The sequence below is a fragment of the Dasypus novemcinctus genome, chromosome 15 (assembly GCF_030445035.2).
Source record: "Dasypus novemcinctus isolate mDasNov1 chromosome 15, mDasNov1.1.hap2, whole genome shotgun sequence".
Lineage (NCBI taxonomy): Eukaryota > Metazoa > Chordata > Mammalia > Cingulata > Dasypodidae > Dasypus > Dasypus novemcinctus.
The window spans coordinates 68,632,517-68,653,206 of record NC_080687.1 but is presented as its reverse complement, the minus strand read 5'-3'; the positions used below and the strand labels follow the sequence as shown (position 1 = coordinate 68,653,206).

Below are 20,690 nucleotides of genomic sequence, written 5' to 3'. Positions count from 1 at the left end.
TGGGAAAAGGAGAAATGACTTCCAGCAGAAGAGGTAGCTTGCACTTCATTTTCACATTGGTTCCACTTATCCCCTCAAGTACCAGCAAAGTGATACAAAGCAACTCAGGGAGATACTGCATCTACTGGTAAGGAAGCAAATCTGCTCTCTGCCCCAGAGAAAGACACTATCTCTGTCTTGCAAGGCTATTTAACTTGCAAATATCCTTGAAAAGACAAAAACAGAACTGTTGAATGACCTTGCTCAAAAGATGTGCAGTTGGGAAGCAGTTGTGGCTCAACTGATAGAGTGTCCACCTACCATATGGAGGGTCCAGGGTTTGATACTCAGGGCTTCCTGACCCATGTGGTGAGCTGGTCCACGTGCAGTGCTGCCATGCACAAGGAGTGCCATGCCATACATGGATGTCCCCCATGTAGGGGTGCCCCATGCACAAGGAGTGCACCCCGAAAGGAGAGCCGCCCAACACAAAAAAAGTTCAGCCCACCCAGGAGTGGCATTGCACATACACAGACTGATGCAGCAAGATGACATAACAAAAAAAGTGACACAGTTTCCTGGTGCCACATGACAAGAATGCAAGCAGACACAGAGATCAGACAATGGGGGGGGGGGGGAAGGAGAGAAAAGGGAGAGAAATAAATAAAATAAATCTTTGGGGAAAAAAAAAAGGTGTGCAGTGATGTTTAAGACCCCTAGAGAATTTTCTACTAATCCTCTTGTTCCAGTGCCCCAAGATAGGGTCTTAACTATCACCACCATATTCCAAACAGTAGGTTGAAGAAAAATAGAAAAGAGAGTGCATCCTTTCCTTTAAAAAAAAAAAAATTTATTTATTTCTCTCCCTTTCTCTCCCCCCCCACAACCCTGGTGTCTGCTCTCTGTGTCCATTCCCTGTGTGTTCTTTTGTGTCCACTTGCATTCTTTGTCAAGTGGCACCAGGATTCTGTGTCTCTTTTGGTTGCGTAATCTTGTGGTGTCAGCTCTCCATGTGTGTGGTGCCACTCCCGGGTGGGCTGCGCTTTCCATGTGGAGTGGCTCTCCTTGCAGGGTGTACTCCTTGCACATGGGGTTCCCCTACATGGCATGGCACTCCTTGTGCACGGCAGCACTGCACATGGGTCCGCTCACCACATGGGCCAGGAGGGCCTGGGTTTGAACCCTGAACCTCCTATATAGTCGGTGGATGCTCTATCATTTGAGCCACATCTACTTCCCCATCCTTTCCTTTTAAAAATGCATCTTGTGAAGTACACATCTCACTTTTCACATTCCACTGGTCAGACCTTAATCATATGGCAATACCTAACTGATAAGGTACTGGGAACTTTTTTTTAGGTAGACATATGCCCAGCTAAAAATTGGTGTTTATATTTTATTAAGAAGGGCAGAATTGGTATTCAGAGACAGAAGTTTCTGGCACATAACTAGATCTTTCTCAGCTCTTTTTGTCATTGTGCATTTATTCTGGCTACCTTTTACTATATATGTCAGGTTATATCTATTCATTAATCAACTCAGATGCATCTCCTCTAGAAAGTCTTTCCTGCTAACACCTTCTTTTTTCCCTGAAATTAAAAATAATTTATGAATTCATCTGTAACCTAGGGAAAATTATTTAATATTTGACATGCTTTAGCAATAGTGCATAATTTAGGGATGGCTACACCAATTGCTTACAATATCTTATCTAAATAGTAGATGGTTCTACTGAAGCATAAGATATCACATGTATTTTCACTCACTTAATGTGGTTTCCCAGAAAAACTGTTCAGTCATCCATGTCCTTGCATAATCAAAATATAAGAATTCCACAAACCAAAAAGCATAATACCTTTGGAGCAATTCTCTAGGTCCAGAACTGTATTTGGAATTTTCTTACCTACTTAATGGAGAACTCTTTCATCTGATCCCCTAAGAAAGTATGCTTATCCTACTTTCAGAGTACTTCTCCTGCATGTCTTTCAGTGAGCTTTTTCTTAAGAAGTATTTGTTAGAGTGCCTAACTGGAAAATGAGGGGGATTTCACCAATCTTACACTAATAGACTACATGGTTACTTTTGTGTTTTCTTACTAATAACTGTTAGGAAATGTGACAAATTCAGTCTGCCACTTTACTTTCTTATAACATATGGCATGGAAAGCAAGTTTATAGGCTAAGGATCAATATATCTCACTTATCTTTAATGGTCAGAAATTACTCACATTTACTAAGTAACCTGGCATTTTAAATAGCTAAATTAACTTAGGTCAATTAACCACATCTCAAAATCTGGTAGAATTCACTAGCCCAAAACATGGTAGAAATGATCACTTCGATTTTAATTCCTCTACAGTTCCTTGCCAGGTTCCATCTACTACCATTATAATCCCGAGGCTTCTTTTATCCCCAGTTTATCTTCGATGTAATAAAAGCTCACTGAGGGTAGATTTGATTAATTTTCTTTGATATATCACCATGGTCAGTAAATTTTTGTGAGATTTTAAAAAAATGAATGAAGCACTGATGTTCAATGTTAGAGAAAAGTTGATTCATCCATGGAAACTTGTCAAAGAAAAAACACCTTTTTAAGATCCACTGAAGCAAGACTTTGATAAATGGCAGAGAAAAAAAGTAATGTTTCCTGGGAACTCAATACAAGGAAAGATTATTTTAACTGGGTAGATTTTAAAAAGGCTCCTGGAAAAGGTACAGATTAAATTAGGTGAAAATAGTATAAATGATCTTATTTAGGTTTCAGGCAAAGGGGATTCTAATATATTTTTAATACTTCCTGAAACCATTTTCTAAAGTGCAATAAAGTAAATCCTGTTAATTGATAATCCTGCCATAGGGCACTTAAGGGGACTTAAGGAAATGTTAGGCTATCTCTCTAGAATGGATTATTTAAGAACTCTTTAATGTATCCAAAGTAAAGGTAGAAGATAGAGGAAAGAAACTGAATGACCAGTGGGTAGTGGGCAACCACAAGGTAATGAACATACACACACAACGTAAAAAATGGAAGGGCATTCTAGGCAGAAGGCAGAGCATGTCACAAGACAAAGGAGTGGAAACAAGCATGGCATGCTCAGGGAACATAGTTTTAAGCACTTTATATGTTTTAATTCATTTAATCCTCAACCTTATGTGATGAGTATTATTATTTCCACTTTATACAAGGAAACAGAGGCACAGAGAGGGTAAGGTATGTACAGGGATGTTGAATGATCCATTATGGCTGGAACACTAACCAGGTGATTGGTGAGAGTGAAGACTGGGAAAGAAAGTGGAGTCTTAAGTCATCAAAGGCACTGCATTCCAGACCAAGAGGTCAGGAGGTGGCTATACTCAAATAAGGGGTGCAACACATTATCTTCTGGTGGTATGCTTTCTAATTTCAAGGCATGATATATCAAGTAATCACTCTGAATTACTGGGAATATATCAGAGCAAGTTTACTGTGGATTCAAGTAGTTTTATAATTTCCTCGAACTATTATAAACTATTCTTCAGCCAAAAGAATCTTTATAAAATTGAAACAAAACCATGCCACTTTCCTGATTAAACCTTATACAGTGCCCTTACTGAGGCAGGATAGAATAGGGATCTAAGGAGGAAGGGAACAGAAAACCTAATAATCCACACAGACACTGAGGCAATGGCCTGCTAAGTTATATTAGCTTCCTGACTCACAGAAGCAAGTTAGGAAGGGGCAGTTTACAGCACACACCCAAAGGGCTGTCTTATCAGCAGGCTGCCAGCAACATCATTACATGGTGGGAAAGAGGGAAGGTACAGGAGGGGTATTACCACCACACCTACTCCACTTTCAGGTGACCTCATGTCTCCTGGACAGTGACCAGAGGCCAATCACTGCCAGTCAACATGCCTTGCAGAGCTCATGGATGGCAGCCAGAAGCCAATCACCACTGTACAGCAACCATTAATGCCTTAGGAAAATCAAATCACCCAGCAGAATTCCCCTTTCTCAAATGCCCAGATCAGTGCAGACCCGGGAGCCCTGTACCCCATAAAACAGCAGACCCCAGGGCAGAACTCTGCATTTCTCTCCCTTGAGAATGCCCACCCCCAAATCTGAGGGTATACTTTTGTTTCTTTGCTTTACCCCACAAAAAATTCTTAATTTGTGACTTGTCCTTGAAATTTTTCTCATGACAAAGCCAAGAACCCAGACACTGACTCTGATAACATTACCTTGATCAAGTTCCTCTATATTCTGGAGTCTGACATTTTATCTAGAATTTTGAGGCCACTCTTTCCCATTATGTTATAGTCAAATTGAATGCTTCCACTTTTTGTTTTTATTTCGTACTCAGTGATTTGACACACAGTGTTTCTTCTCATTGCAATGCATACCCACTTTTCTGCAATCTGATAAATCAATCAAGTCCCTGTAAAAAATCATTCCCTCCAGAAGGCATATTACAAACCTGACCCCTTTAGCAGTCTCCAGTGAAACTCAGCAAACAAGCAATATCTTACTTTTTATTTGTGATTCCAAGACAGACTGAAGCTTATACAATTTTGGGTGCTATCTAAGGAAAAAGAGTATCAAACTTTGAATACAAAATTAGAAACAGGGCACTGGAAGGCACCATGCAAGTGGTAGGCCTTGAAGTTTAAGGTGCTGTGTACTAGATATTGGGACATAATGGAAAAAATGACAGACATTAACTCCTGTTCTCATGATTCTTTTAGCCATATAAGCTTAAGGCTGAACAGAAATTGCAACTGTCCTATAGATATTATTAACATGAGGTTTTGAATCAATGATTGAATCAGTTTTTGACATGGTGAATCATAAAACAAACTCACTTATTTTGGTCTCTTTTGCAAACTCTTTAGTGGCAGTATGAATATTTATAAAAATTTAGGCCTACTTATGGAAGTGTTTGGGCTGTACCAATTCTCTGTGACTTACTCAGGAAATGAAGGGAAAAAGGGGGAAGACTTGACTGTATGTAGCCTAAGATTTGTAAGTATCAGTGCAGGGCAGGGAGCATTGAAAAACAAAAAGAATCACTAATGCACATATATTTTTTGGGCATCAGAGATTTTGTATGGCCAATCACCACTTCACAATGTCCATTCACTGTTTTTTTTTGTACTTTTTTTTTTTTTACCACCTTTATGAGGCTGTGCAAACATAAGAGGACATATCTAACCCTTACTTAATCTGTCTTAATGCAACACCTACCAAAATGTTTCATGGAATTGATATAACTTTGTTCTTTGAATCCATCAGAATATACTCATTAATTTTAAGCCATGAGCCAATTTTTTGTTTTCTATAATAGATAGTATCATAAATAACTAAACTCAAGAGGATAGCTTATGTGTTTTTATTAATCTTAATTGGGAATATTATTCAAAGTAATAATCAGAGAAGCAACAACCAGGGTCAAATGACATATTAGTGATTTCTGAAAAATAAAACAAGGTGAAAAAATCACCTCTGTAGAGGTGGGGAAAAAATAAACAACTGTCAGTGGGTGACACTGAACCAATTTTCTGCTCTGAGTCTGGAGTGAAAGGTCACTTACTAGAGATTGTTTCTCTCTGAGTAACAAGAAAATCAGGTAGCTGTTAATAGACAGTAATCAAACCACAGAAATCTTGGGCCTTTTAAATCATACCCAAGATTTAGTGGGTACCTAAATGAGAGCTATGCTATTTTGAATTAAAGAGAAAGATTATTTGAAGTAAAAATGAAATCATTAATGCATTTTTTGTGAAATATGATTAAATTTTGGAAAATGTATTTAATTAAAATGCAAACAGTTTAAAAAATAAAAACATTAAGCATGGTATTAGAGCAAAATAGGGTTTCTTGAGATTATGTATAATCTAGCTAACCAGCAAATACAAGGACAAGGAAAACAACCCAAATAATTAATTGTACATATGTATAGCCAGTTTAAAAGGTATGTGGCAGTTTGAGATTATTTATGAATCACAAAAAGAGAGATTATGTTTGTAAACTGGTCTATTCCTCTGGGAGTGATCCCTTTAGATTGTATTAGAGTCACCTGAGATGTCTTTGATTAAATTACCTGTTGAGATTAGGGTTTTAATTCGACCACATCAGTAAGGCGTGACTCAGAGTTTAGTTCTCGCCCCGTTGGTGGGCTGATATAAATGGATTCTCACTCAGATAGACACAAGAAGAGAGAGGGAGCTCCATAGACATGGAAACGGAGATAGCTCTGTCATGTTTGATCCTGGGGCCCTGGGAAGAGATGAGCAGTTTGCCTGATAGTTTCAGCTGATAAGGGCTGGAAAGAAGCAAACCCTATGCTAGAGTGATATAGGAAGCCCTGAGAGACAAGCCCTATGCCAGCCTACAGCTGAGAGCGAAAGAAGCTAGGCACATGGCACCTTAAGAGAAGGGAGAAACCAGGCAGAGATCACTTGCCATCTTGCTTCAACACATGGCAGCAGAGTTTGGTGAGAAATCATTCTTGAGTTGAACTCTTCAGGGTCTTGTGAGCTTTTTTACCCAAAATAAACACCCTTTAGAAAACCCAAGAGATTTCTGGTATTTTGCATCAGTACTCCTTTAGCTGACTAATACAAGGGGCATTAGAAGAAACTGGATAGATAATTCAGATATAGCAACATGTAAAATTTGCTGCAAATGTCTTATTTATTAGAGTTTTATTGTGTTTATTAATTATTAGGTTTGGTTAATATCATGAAATACACGTATATTATGATATTTCAAAGTAAAGTCAAAAGGACAGATTAGAAAGGTATAAAGCAAAGTAATTATCAAAAAAGAAACTAGACTAACATAGGTAATATATTAAAATTTTAATATAAGTGTGTGTGTTTTCTAATTACAGAATCATGTAGCAAATGAATAAGATATTAAAAGGGTGAGGATACAAAATAAATAATTTATTAGCATCAACATAATTGGTAAGAAAAAGTCAGTAAAGGAACAGATGGAGACTGTAACTTGTATATGAATATTATAAAAAGTAAAGTAGCAAAAAACATTGAATATGCTTTTTTCCCTTATCAGAATTGTGAAAATTATCATCCAAGAGAAACATTGATTCTATTATTATAATTTTTACCATCTCTGAATAGAAATAGCCCATAGGCAGATTTTTAAAAATAATATTGAGGAATGTGAAATTTTACATTAATTTCCAAATTAAGTGATTTTTTTCTCTAGAAAAATATTATTTTAATGCTTCAGGAAAAATGGCTTCTCTTTCAAAAGAAAAGATAAACATGATTGGAAAAAGTGATATTAATTATATATGCATTTTCTGCAGAGTAATATAATATTAACAGAGATTTTTTTTTCTTCAATTGCCATTAAAAGTTATAACAGAAACAAGATTGCATCAAAGGCAATGGGAATGTGATGTACTTTATTCATTTAGAAACAATTCCAAGAAATTTTTCTTTTAGTTAACTTACAGATGGGATCAGACTTAATATCAAGGCCAAGTTTCATTTCCCTCTTTAAAAAAATCACATCATCATTAGGAATTTACAGGAAGAATATCCTTAACAACACTTTATTTAGCACCCTATTTCTATGAGATCACTAGAGTGTATACTATTTCAACTTCTTTTCATTCTTACACATCAGCTTTTCAAATCAGCAGTCCTTGTAGGATCCTGGGTATTTCTCAACAACTACAGCCAAAAGAAATCCAGCACAAATATTTCCAGATATTTTTTGATATAAGGTATGGTACTGGAAGGAGATTTGATAGAGAAAACTATGCTGCAAATAGAAAAATAACTTTACCCAACACAAAAACGAAACTAAATTGTCATATAACACAATGCTTTGACCTTCCCTGATTCTTGTTCACTTTGCCTCTTTCATCCGATAAATTTTTGAAATAATAATGCATATTGAGACTAACTAAACTTCTATCAAAAAGTTTGAGAGTATTAGATGTATTGTGAGAGAAATTAAGACAAACACTTTGTGACAAGTCAACCCACTAGAAGACATAGGAAAACAAAATACAGCAAAACATGGGTAAGATTCTTTCTGTAACATAAGAACATACTACTCTTAAAGAAGAATAGATGTAAAATTTGAAACTCATGCTTTATAGGAAAAATAAGTAAATGTGCTTTTAAGAAAATATGCATTTGTTGATATTGGGGATTTTAAAAAATGATAAGAAAACAGTAATTTGAAATAGGATTGTTATGCAACATAAAGAAAAGAAAAGTGTCTGAAATAGAATATTATTTAAGGAAAATTAGAATGGATTAAAAATTTAAATCAATATTGGAAATAAAGATTATAAAGAAACTGGCAATAATTGACTAGGTGCTATAGAAGAAACAATTTCCAGTTTAAGAAGAAGAGAAATGAAAACATTAAGGGAAAAGACATTTGTGGAAAAGAAAACAGTGCTAAAAAACACAAAGACCCACTAACAGATATATACCAAGATACATATCCCAAATCAGGGGATTAGAACAGTGGAAAAGGGAACAATTTAAAAAAACAAAAACAAAAATCTCCCAATAGATAAAAGCTTTCTTGAGCAGAAGACATGTTGGAGATTCTTAAAATGAATCTCTAAATAATAAGTTGAAAGAACAAAAAGTTGACATCAGATTGTATCCTGCTAAACATTTTGAATTTTGAGAAGAATATGCCAGTTATTAAGCTCTTTTCCCTCAACTCCACATTTCTATACTTTGCTTTTTGAGGTAGGATGTGAAACTCCACAAGCCACAGTCACTTTGAAAGTGGTTTCCTTGGTAGTGTGTGACATTTGGGGGTGCTAGACAGATTGAAAGACCAGAAGAGCAGAAAGTCTTGCTTCTTCTGGTTTGCTTCCTACTCCTGTGTGTCACCCATCCTGTCTTCTTCACCCCAGCAGCAGCAGTTCGTTCTGCAGCATCTGCTACATCCAGTTAGCAGCTTTTTCATCATTTGCAGAATCAGCCTCATTGAGATCATTCAGTGCCATCAGCAACATCAGGCTGGCTCAGCCCAGAGATACCAGCACCACCTGAGTAGTGACTCAGCCACAGAGGTCTGAGCTGCAGCTGCACAGGGCCCCTTCCACAAGTTTCTAAATTCCAATCCTTTCCCATTGTTCTCCAGTCCCAGAGTTGGTAGCTGTTTCCTTTAGTTGATATGTTAATGATACAGTATTCTCTTCTTGGCTTTTTAGTTAGCTAGTTAATTTGTATACTGACATCACAAATCTTTATATTAAATGGTTAAAGTAACTGATAAATGGTATGATTTGCCTCTTAACTGGACCCTAACTGATATAAAAATTTTAAAATCTATTAAAAAAAGGATTTGGGTTTTAAGAAACAAAAAGAATGAAAAAGCACTGGATTTATATTTTTATCCAAGAAAAAATTCTGGAAGATAATTTAAGTAATATCTATTGAATTTTAAAAAATTTTATTGAAGTATATCATTCATACATGAACATATATAAACAATAAGCATATAGTAAATGTTGTGAACTTACAAAATAAATGTGCATAACATCGTACAGGGGTCCCATAAATCACCCCACCATCAACACCTTGCATTTTTATATCTACTGAATTTTGAAGATGGAAAGCTATGACATTAAATATTCAAGCCAATTTGCAGCTAATGTACAAAACATAGGAAAGGCCCTTTTAAATATTAAGTCTAAGAAATTATATCATCACCACATCCTTCCTGGAAAATACTACTACTAATACTCATACTACTATCACTGCTATTACTAAAAGTGAGAGACATTTTTAGCAAATGTTTCATTTTCACAATTATGCAGAACTCCTATAAAGCAAAATGAAAAATATAAAAAACCCAATAGAAATAAGGGAAATATTTGAATATATACTTCAAAAAGAAGATACAAAAATAAGTAATGCATGTACTCAAAGGTTCTCATCTTATTAGTCATTAGGGGAACATGATAGGAATATGTACCACCCAGAATGAATTAAAAAAAAAAAAACATAAACAGGTAAAGGCAACACTACCAGGTCAGTAGGCTGTGGGGCATACACAATTCTAATGCACAGTTAGCAAGTAGGCAAATTAGTAAAACCGCTTTCAAAAACTTTTTCACAGAATCTATCAAAGCAGAGCACAAGAATATCCTATAGCTACACCCAGTAAAAGTGTGTATATTTGCCCTCAAGGGGCATATACAAGAATGTTCATTGCAGTACTATTCTTAACAGTTCAAAGATGGAAACACCTAAAATGCCCAACTATAGGAAAATGAGTAAACACAATTTTAACCAATTGACAGAAAAGGAAAAGAAGAAAATTGCTAATACTATCTTTCATTAAATTCTGTATTTTGAGACATAATAAAATAGAACTAAGTCAAGCAGAAATTAATGAATGGAAAAAGGAAGAAAAAATAAGAGTAGCCTCTGTTTTATTAAAAATGCAAACAAAACCAAATAATGGGGGAGCATGTGTAGCTCAGTGGTTAAGCACCTGCTTCTCAAGTACCAGGTCCTGGGTTCAATCCCCAGTACCTCCTCCTAAAAAAAAAACAAAACAGAACAAAGAACAAGTGACACTGACAAAAGCTATAACAAGAAAAGCACACAAAAATAACACATTTAGGAATTAAAAGGAGGATATAAGACAATAAAATATGGATTTTAATTAACAGTAGTAAAATTAGAGATGTACAACTTTATTCTGTTGAATCAGAATCTTAGTGACATAAAAATGTTAAAGAGAATATGTATGTAAATGAGCATATAATTTCTAGTATCATTTCTCTCTCATGTTTTAGGAAAATATTTCTCATTTTCATGGATATTTCTAAAGCAGAAAACTTGTACAAAGCTTCTCAATTCATGGTATGATGTTTGGATGCTAAAACACACTTCATATAATAATGCAAAAATGTTGTGGAATTGTTTTTCAAAAGAATATAGACTAATATAGATGCAAAATCATAGCTAGAATGCTGGCAAATGGAATGCAGTAAAATAACAAAGGAATAATGTAAAACGAGCAAATAAGCTTTATTTTAGATACATAAGGATGATGTAAAATTAGTATATTTAGTTCTGCAAATTACCACATGAATAGATCAACTAAGAAAAAAATAATTTTTATAAATTCTTAGGACGAATTTAATGATACATGAACCCATTCTTGATTTTTTAAACTAAAATCTCCACCAAGGAAACAATAGATGTTAAGATGTTACCCTTAACATGATTTGGAATATGGATTTGAAATAACTAACTTCACATATAATGAAGTACTAAAGTATTTTTAACTAGAGGATCTAGACAAGACAGATGCTGTCACTACTACTTACAGCATTATTCTAAAAAGAAATGCAATAGAAAAATAAATATATGTATAAATACATGTTAAATAAATATTAGGAAGGGAAAGACAAAAGTTTCATTATTAGTTGACTATTAAGTTTATCTTCCTAGAAAGCCTATTATTACAAACTCTTAAGTAATAGAGTTAGCATATGCATTTAGTAAGATGACTCTTATAAAGTTATTCATAAACTTATCTTCTTCAGTGCATCTGAAATTTGTATTTATTAGATAACATATATTAATAAGCATATAATTGTATAAAAATGTAAATATATAAATAAATAGAATAAATAAAGAACTTCAGAAAAAAATTTTAAACACTGCCAAAATTAAATACCACTAAACACATAGAGACTGGTATAAAAAGATAAAAGTATGACATTGTCTCAGAAAAAAAATTTCAAATTTAAAGATCCTATATCTTTCTCAAAGTAATGTATAAATATTTATTTCCTGCTAAAGTACTACAGAAATTCTGGGGAGTGGCTTTTTGGAATATAAGAAATTTAATCTAAAGTTCAAATAAAAGAACATAGAGACTGCATAAACAAAGAAAATTTGAAAAAGAATACTTACAAGAAATATGACTTCCCTATAAGGTATAACATATAAAGTGTATATACACAAATTTTGTATAAATATATATAATACACATACAGTTTCTTCATTCATTTTTGTCCCTAAAATGATATGTCACAAAGAATATAGTTTTAATCATGAAAATAAATGAAGAAACCATATATAAATATAGATTGATACAAATACTCATATATATGAGATTTTGGTGTGTCAAAAGTACACATAATTAAAGAATTAAATGGAAAACAGAATGTAAATATTGATATTGTGACAATCATAATAGAAAGATAAAAAGAATATTGCTATATATTTTATAAGAATAGAAAGACATATACCTGGTCATGTAGAATGAGCAGTATGCTCAAATTTAACCTCTACCTCACTATTATTTTTAAAATGGCATTAAAACAATATTTTTCCAGTTAATTAAAGAAAATTGTGAGGTGACAAATGAACACAATATTTATTGACCAGGGTGCACTGAAAAGGACTTTTTCATGCCATGCTATTGGGAAAACTCTTGGTATACTGAAGGAAATATTTTAAATATTTATCTGAAGCCTGAAAACAATTCGTTACCAATTTCCCAGCAATTCACTTTGTAAAATTATTCCTAAGGAAACAGTCAGAAACATTTCAGAGGATTCATGAATAATGGTATTCATGTAGCTTTTCTTATAATATCAAAATTTAGGAAATAGATTAGACACCAATAATCATGGAAGTTACTTTTACTTAGGGATTTTTGTTTTTATTTTTCTTTCATAAAGTGATCAACTTTATAGCCCTTAAAAACTGACTTTCTAAGTGTATTCAATGACATGGAAAATAGTTCATTTACAATTTAGATGGAAAAACCAATACTATATTATTTTAATAATGTGTTATAATAGTAACTTTGTAAATGTACACACACATAAACACGTACTTTTAAAAAATATTCAGATGGTGATAAAATTATATAGAGGAAACCCTGGGGATTCCTCAAAGCCAAAAGACAAAAAACAGTGCCCTACTTCTTTGAACTCCTTCTTCGGTTTCCTCTTGATTTTTTGAAATTTGAACCTACCATTAAGGCAGCCAAACCTGATGTCAATCAAGCCTTTAGTTTACTCCTTTTGACCCCAAAAAAATAAGGCCTACCTGCCTTAATTCTGCCCCTACAGAATGGACGAACCCTCATCCAGCCAATAGGAACTAAGCTAACTTCCATTTTATGCCTAAAAAATCATTTCCATTCCTGGAATCTCAAAGTTACTTCCGTTTTTGAAAGGGATCTGGCTTCCTTGCTGCAGCAAAACTCTGGTGTCCTCAGTAAAATGCTGTAACTTGCAAACTCAACACTGATTTGTCTTTAGACAAGTTCGGAAGTGCTGCTGAGATATAGAAGGTGCCCCTCTGGGGCTGCAGACTCTGGCAACCCACCAGGTGAGGCTTCCACAACAGGCCCTCTGGGGCTCCTGTCTGATCACCAAGACACTGCATCCCCCAGGTAACCCCCTCTTATATCTGAACTCTGCAATTTGCCTTGAGTTCAGTTGCCTTGTATTTGGGTTTTGGTACATTTGGTTTAGGTTTGCTTTTGTTTCTATGGTCAGACCTTCCATTTCATTTCATTTCTTCCTCCAGCTGTCTGATTTTCTGCCCTTCTCTCTTAGAGATGTAGGGTGTGGGAATACTTGAGGTTCATTCAACAAGGCTATTCCCAAGCTGGGTCACATGATGAGTGGATAGCAAGTTCTCTTCATCCTGAGTAACGTGCCTCCCTTCAAAGTCTGTGTTCAGACTTTACAAAGTCTGTGTTCAGTTCCAGGTATCATTGGATCAAGGGGCAGAGGGAGATTCTGCTAATATCAGAGCAGTTGCATTATGGCCCAGCTACCTGGATGGAAGTGATGAAGGACAATTTTCCTTAAGGCCACATTGAGAAACTTTATAGGGACAAAATCATGCACTTGAAAGGAGTCTTAAAAAAAAAGAAGGGCTCCAAGATTGGTACTTAGAGACTGCTAGACAATAACCTGCCTCCATAGCAGCTTCATTTAAAGGATTATTTTAAAAAGAAATCATGAAAAATAGAACAAAGGGGAACAAACCCCCAAACCAACCTTTGGCTTCCCCAGCTTCCTTTACCCAGTCCTTCTTTTATAGTTGTTCTATAGCCAGTTCCTCTTGACTTCTTGAGGGGAAAATGATCTAGTCCAGGTTCCTTTAAAGATTATATAGAAACTGGCTACCCACCAGAACAGGATTTAAACTTTTGACCCAAAATGAATTAAGAGCCATAATTAAAGATTTCCCAGATAATACCAGCAAATATTCATAGAATAATTTAGAATTCTTTTGGGTACATGTCGTTCTGGGCTACCTGACCAATATCAGCTTTTACATATTGGTCAGAACCTTAGATGCTAAATCCTAGAACACAGAAACTGATTGGATTGACCCCGAAAGGGACCTATAAGATCCCTCTTTCCACAATAAATCTAAGAGATAGGGCAAAGTTTCTGTAGGATTACATACCAGGGCAATGAAAATTTTGGAAGTCTCCTCCACAAATTACTATGGAACAGCTTTTGCCCTCTTATTAAATAAATAACCAACTTGTCCTATCTTCAAAGAACAAAATTTCTGATAAAATTATGAATGGAGCAAGGGGAGAAAGCCAGCTCTTTTATATAAACTAGTGAGTTTTGCATTTCTATGTTTCTGTGTTTCTATGTTTTTCGGTCTGGATGCTGCTAAACATCCTACAATGTACATTACAGTCCCCATGCTCTAATGAAGAATTATCCAGCCGAAAATATAAATAGTGCTGGAGCTGAGAAACCCTAAATTAGAGTGATAGGAATGGAGATAGTAAAATTTGGACAGATGGACATATTCTGTTGAAATATATATATTGAGTGCCAAACTTTTAGTAGGTTTTTGAAGGTTACTCAGATTATTTTACCAAAAATAAATTTTTATTTATATATGCAAAATTTTAGTGCACAAAATTCTCATGAAATATTTTGAGACTTCCTTAATCAGCAATATATGTGAAGAAGTTTTGGGTTGCCTCATATTGATAATCATAAAATGTGCAAAGTCCTGAAGTCTAAATTGAAAAACACCAAAATCTTAAAATATTTAAAAATGTTTTATCAAACCAGTTTACCAAAGTTATTTATAAAAGAATATTCACTCAGTAATCTTTTTTTTTTTTAGATTAAAAAAAGGAAAACCTACTCACTTGCCATTTAATGCTGCTACACCAACCGTGCTTCGGGCAATTGACATACTGGCTACAAATGTCCATTGCTGACTCTGCGGATCCCACCTCTCCACTGTATTCAGGTAGCTCCAGCCATCATGGCCTCCCACAGCATAAATAGGACCTTCAAGTACTGTTACACCTGAAGCATTAGAGAAATGATAAATGAATCAGTTTATTTCAGTGAGTTGTCTTAAATGAAAGGAACAGTAAAAACTATGATGTATTCAGTATGTACTCATTTCGTATACACTCAACAATTGCAACAAAGAAATTTTTGCATGAATATGATATTCACTAAGATAAAAAAATTAGAACAAACAAATGAATATTATAACCTTGATCTTTTATAAAAGAAAATTACTTTATTTTCTCATAGATATGATAATATGAAGAAACAAATTCTAAAAATCAAAGATGATACACATTAGGCTTGTGCTTTTGATGAATATTTCTATACCTAGGTTTACTTTGTTATACATTTATTAAGCAATGCCATGAATTAATTTGAATTTCAATGGAGGGTTGTCTGTATTTTATCTTCCTATATAATCTCTTGATAAGCTTATTTAAACCTTGCATTTTAGGAAATATGAACTTCTTTCATATTATTAACTGAAATCAAACACAAGTAAAAATAATAAATAGCATTAATAGTGAGTTATCATTGGGAAAATATATAAAACTTCTATATACATCCTTTCCAATAAATTTACTTCTTCATAAATTAATTTTCTTCAGTGTTAAACAGTTGTTACATATCTAAATATCTTTTTTTTTAAATTTCTCTCTGCCTGACTGTGTCCATTGGCTGTGTGTTCTTCTGTGACTGCTTCTATCCTTAGAAGCGATACCGGGAATCTGTGTTTCTTTGTGTTGCATCATCTTGTGTCAGCTCCCGTGTGTGAGGCACCATTTCTCGGCAGGCTGCACTTTCTTTCGTGCTGGGCAGCTCTCCTTACAGGGCGTACTCCTTGCACGTGGGGCTCCCCCATGCGGGGGACACCCCTGCATAGCAGGGCACTCCTTGCGCGCATCAGTACTGCGCATGGGCCAGCTCCACACGGGTCAAGGAGGCCTGGGGTTTGAACCGCAGACCTCCCATGTGGTAGACAGACACCCTATCCAGTGAGCCAAGTTCGCGTCCCTAAATATCATGTTAATGTTGACTGAAGTGATGTGTTTACCAGTAGAAATGTTCTGATGAATTTTTCCTCCTGCTTAAAGTTCAAAAGTCAATATCTTATTGTCAAGAACTCTGAAGATTCTAGGATTTTACTGTACTTGCAGGCTGGCAAGTTAGCCTGCCACAAATTCATGCAGCTCGATAGAAGACATAAGACTCCTGGGTCAGAGATGAAGGTCAGTTTTTTACTACCAGCAACAGCAGTAGTTGGATTATATGCATTTTTGCTGGTGCCCTAAGCCCCTCCCACAGGGTGATGTAAAAAGGGTCAGTTAAATTTATACATGTAGTGGGTTGTGTGACTGTAAAGGAACTTAATTTATGATGGGTAGTTAACATACTGCCCCTAGTGCAGGAGGGAGACATTACCTTTATGCCTTTAAGCAGGTGTGCCTTTTACTTCAGAGGGAGGTACTATCTCTATCTTCCTACGCAGGTACTATCTCCATCTTCCTAGGTTGTTCATTATAAATTCATCCTTTCAAAGTCTAAAACAAGGGGACATTGCTGCCTTCCTCATAAGATGTACAAAAATAGTGATACCCATGGAAAATCATCTGCCAACACTGATGTGAAAGTAAAAATCACACCTCCTCACTTATTCATTCATTCTTCAACTATTATTCATTGAATTTTTATTGTGTTTCAGGAATTGTTCTAGGCATCAAGGCCACAGTAGTGAATAAAGCAGACAAAGTATCTGGCCTCATTGAGTGCATATATTTTAGTCAGTGCCTATTTAACTAAAATAGAATGAATGTATTACAATGAGCAAATCTCCTTTTATGTATTACAAAATTATAACAATAAAGGATAAAGTAGCAAATTGTCCTCATACCTGCATTCAAACTAGTACATGCTATTTTGTATAAGCCAGTAAAAAAGCTATGTATGGGAAAGCGGTGGAGTTTTGATGCAATGACAGTTAAACCCAAAAGGCATAAATGTCTGATATTGATTGTTCTTTCTTTATGCAATAAAAATAAAGCTGAGCACTCTTTTATATGTTTGTTGTTTTTATATCCCCTTTTGTGAAGTGCCTGTTGAAGTAATTTTATGTTTCAACTTGGCTATATTATGATGTCCAGGTTTTGGTCAAACACTGGTCTAGATGTAAGTATGGAGGTATATTGTAGATGTGATTAACATCTATAAAAAAATTCACTTTAAGTAAAGGACATTATCTTCAATAAAGGAGTGGACCTCATCCATTCAGTTAGTCCTGAAAAAAATAATAAATTCTGTCTCAAGACAATCACTCATCCTCAGAATTTCCAGTCTGCTGGGTTCCCTCCTGTCAACTTTTATAGATCTTGAACTTGCCAGACCTACAGACATGTGCATCAATTCCTTAAAGTTAATCCCTTAATCTGTATATGTGTATGTGGTGTGTGTACACACAAATATCCTGCATATCTTGAATATTCTCTTGGTTCTGTTTCCTGGAAAACCTGGACTGATACAAAGTCTCTCCCACTCCCACATTTTAATTGAAATTTCTGTTTCTTGCCAATTTGTAGTACTTCCTTATATTCTGTACATGAGTCCCTTGTTAATATTAATATTGAAGATATCTCCTCCCACTGTATGGCTTGGATTTTGACATTCTTAGTGGTGTCTATTGAGGAACAGAAGTTAGGCTCACCAGATTTATGAAAAAAAAAAAAACAAAAAACAAAACAATCCCAACAATGTAGTAAGGAAAGGATTTTTTTAAAAGAGATGCTGATTGAACTGACATCTACATTGATCAAAACAGACCTTGATCAATACATAAAAATCAAGCCAATGGCACTAGACCTTGATATGAAAAGTAAAACAATAAATATTCCAGAAAAAAGCAATGTGAGTATATTTTCATGATATTGGGGGTAGATAAATATTTCTTAAACAGGACACAAAAGCACACTTACCATTAGGGAAAATAAATTTTAAAATTAATGGCCCTTTCATTTTCCATATGGATTTCAGAATGTCCTTTGCAATTTCCCAAAGATTTTCCCCAATTTTATTATATAATTTTAACTGGTGTTGCATTGAATCCATAAGATATTTGAGAAGAATCAACCTAATTGCAAATGGAATCTTCTAATGCAAAACATGGTACATACTTTAATTTTACTTAGAACTTCTTTAGTTTTTCCCATTATTTTTCATTTTTATAAAAATTTTGTATATCTGTCATTAGATTTATTTAGTGCTTGATTTTTTAATGCCATTTTCTTATTTTTGTTACTAACAAATAGAAATAATTAAGGTTTTACATATTGACTATATATTCAGTTACCTTGCTAAATATGTTATTATTAATTCTCATAATTTATACATGTATTCTTTTGGATTTTTCTACATCTACAATTATGTCATCTTAAGATAATGGCATCTGCATTTTCCCCAATATAATTACATTTGCATTTTCTCTTTTTTTGCTTTATTTCTCTTTTTTGCTTAATTTCAAGGTCTAGAATGTCAGGTAAAGAGTTAAACAGAAAAGGGTGTAGCAGACATGCGGTCTTCTCCTTAGTCTCAAAGGAAAGCTCTCAATTATTCACCATTAATTTTAATTTTGTAATTTTATTTTATAGATATATTTTATCAGAATTTTCAATATAAATTTTTAAAAAGTGCTGTAATATTTCTAGTTTTTACAATGTTTTAAAATCAAAGGTGGTTTTGAATATCATTAAATCATTTTTGAGTCTGTTGAAATGATCATATTGGTTTTTCCTTGTATTTGGTTAGTGTGGTGAATTTTTATTGAATTATTTTATGATCTATAAACATTCTTGAATTTCTGGAATAAATCCAGTCTGCTATAATAATGTAGTATAATAACATGCATTTTTAACAGAGTTTAAAAATAAGACTTTATTTTACTAAATTCAAACATTTAGTCATATTAACATGTAAGAAGTTAAAACACATCATACTCTCTTCAGAATTTAAGACTTATTTATAAGAAGTGGACTTGGCCCAGTAGTTAGGGGATCCGCCTACCATATGGGAGGTCCATGGTTCAAACCCCGGGCCTCCTTGACCCGTGTGGAGCTGGCCCATGCGCAGTGCTGATGTACACAAGGAGTGCCGTGCCATGCAGGGGTGTCCCCCACATAGGGGAGCCCCATGTGCAAGGAGTATGCCCAGTAAGGAGAGCCACCCAGTGGGAAAGAAAGTTCAGCCTGCCCAGGAATGGCGCTGCACACAAGGAGAGCTGACACAAGATGATACAACAAAAAGAAACACAGATTTCCGTGCCGCCGACAACAACAGAAGCAGACAAAGAAGAACACGCAGCAAATAGACACAGAGAGAAGACAACTGGGGGGGAGGGAGGGGAGAGAAATAAATAAATCTTTTAAAAAAAATGACTTATTTACCTCTCCAATTTAAGGTTGAAGTACAGTATAGTCTAGATGAGTTTCTTTTGCAAAATTACACATCTCAAGAATTTTCCCTTTTATACTTTTCTATATTTTTCATGTTTTCTAAAATGCAAAATGTATTGAGGGTTAAGTTTGATTATAACAGAGTGATTTTTAAAAAGGCAGAAGTTTATTTCTCATGCAAAAAAAGGCCACAGAAAGGCAGCTGTAATTGCCTCTCTGCCTTAATAGCAGCTGTGATCACAGGTTTGGAATGGCCTTCACCCTCCCAGGACCCAGTGAGCCTTGTGGGACCCACAAGGATCACTTAACATTGCAGGGTGCAGAACAGGAAACAACTTGGCAGCATGAGACTTATTATCAGAGGAAGGTATCTTTTCTCTAGCCTTCTAAGTATCACCTCATGTGTGAGTGAACAAGATGATTTGGGTGCAGAAGGCACTCTGGCTTAGAAGCTCCATGTTTTGAAAGAAACACTATCTCTTGAAACAGCTCATGTGTGTAGCTTTAGGAATCTTTGGAAGAAGGAACTCTGCACTTAAGGAAGCCCTAAGCCTATTCTGTCCAGCACATGGGCCAGCCTGCCTTCACAAGGAGGCCTTGGGATGTGAACCCAGGGCCTCCCATATGGTAGATGGAAGCCCAACTAATTGAGCCACAGCTGCTTCCCGGAGAAAGGGCCAATATTCCAGTGTCATAATATCAGGACCCAATCTTCTCTTTGTTCTTCTACTCACAGCTTCTGTTTCCAAGGGTAGTTTATGGTCCAAGAAGCCTACTATAGTCCTCCAGCTATCACATCCACATTGCATGTTTGCAGCAGGAAGAAATGAGCTCATCCACTTCCCTTTACACTTTAAAGCTTAAGGAAGCTTCTCAGAAGCATTACTCAATACTTCTGATTGCAGTCACGGGCCAGAACTTCTTTGTATGGCCACTTGCATCTTAGTAACCTCCAATTT

The 20,690-nt window shown here is 35.1% G+C and overlaps 1 protein-coding gene across 1 annotated transcript in view; it reads right to left on the bottom strand.

Moving 5' to 3' along the window:
* Nucleotides 1-20,690, bottom strand: part of KLHL1 (kelch like family member 1) — a 476,203-nt gene that overhangs the window by 35,293 nt on the left and 420,220 nt on the right. Inside the window, exon 8 of the mRNA XM_004463148.3 lies at nucleotides 15,139-15,301. Coding sequence (XP_004463205.2) covers nucleotides 15,139-15,301 — 163 coding nt within the window. The remainder of the gene's footprint in view (nucleotides 1-15,138; nucleotides 15,302-20,690) is intronic.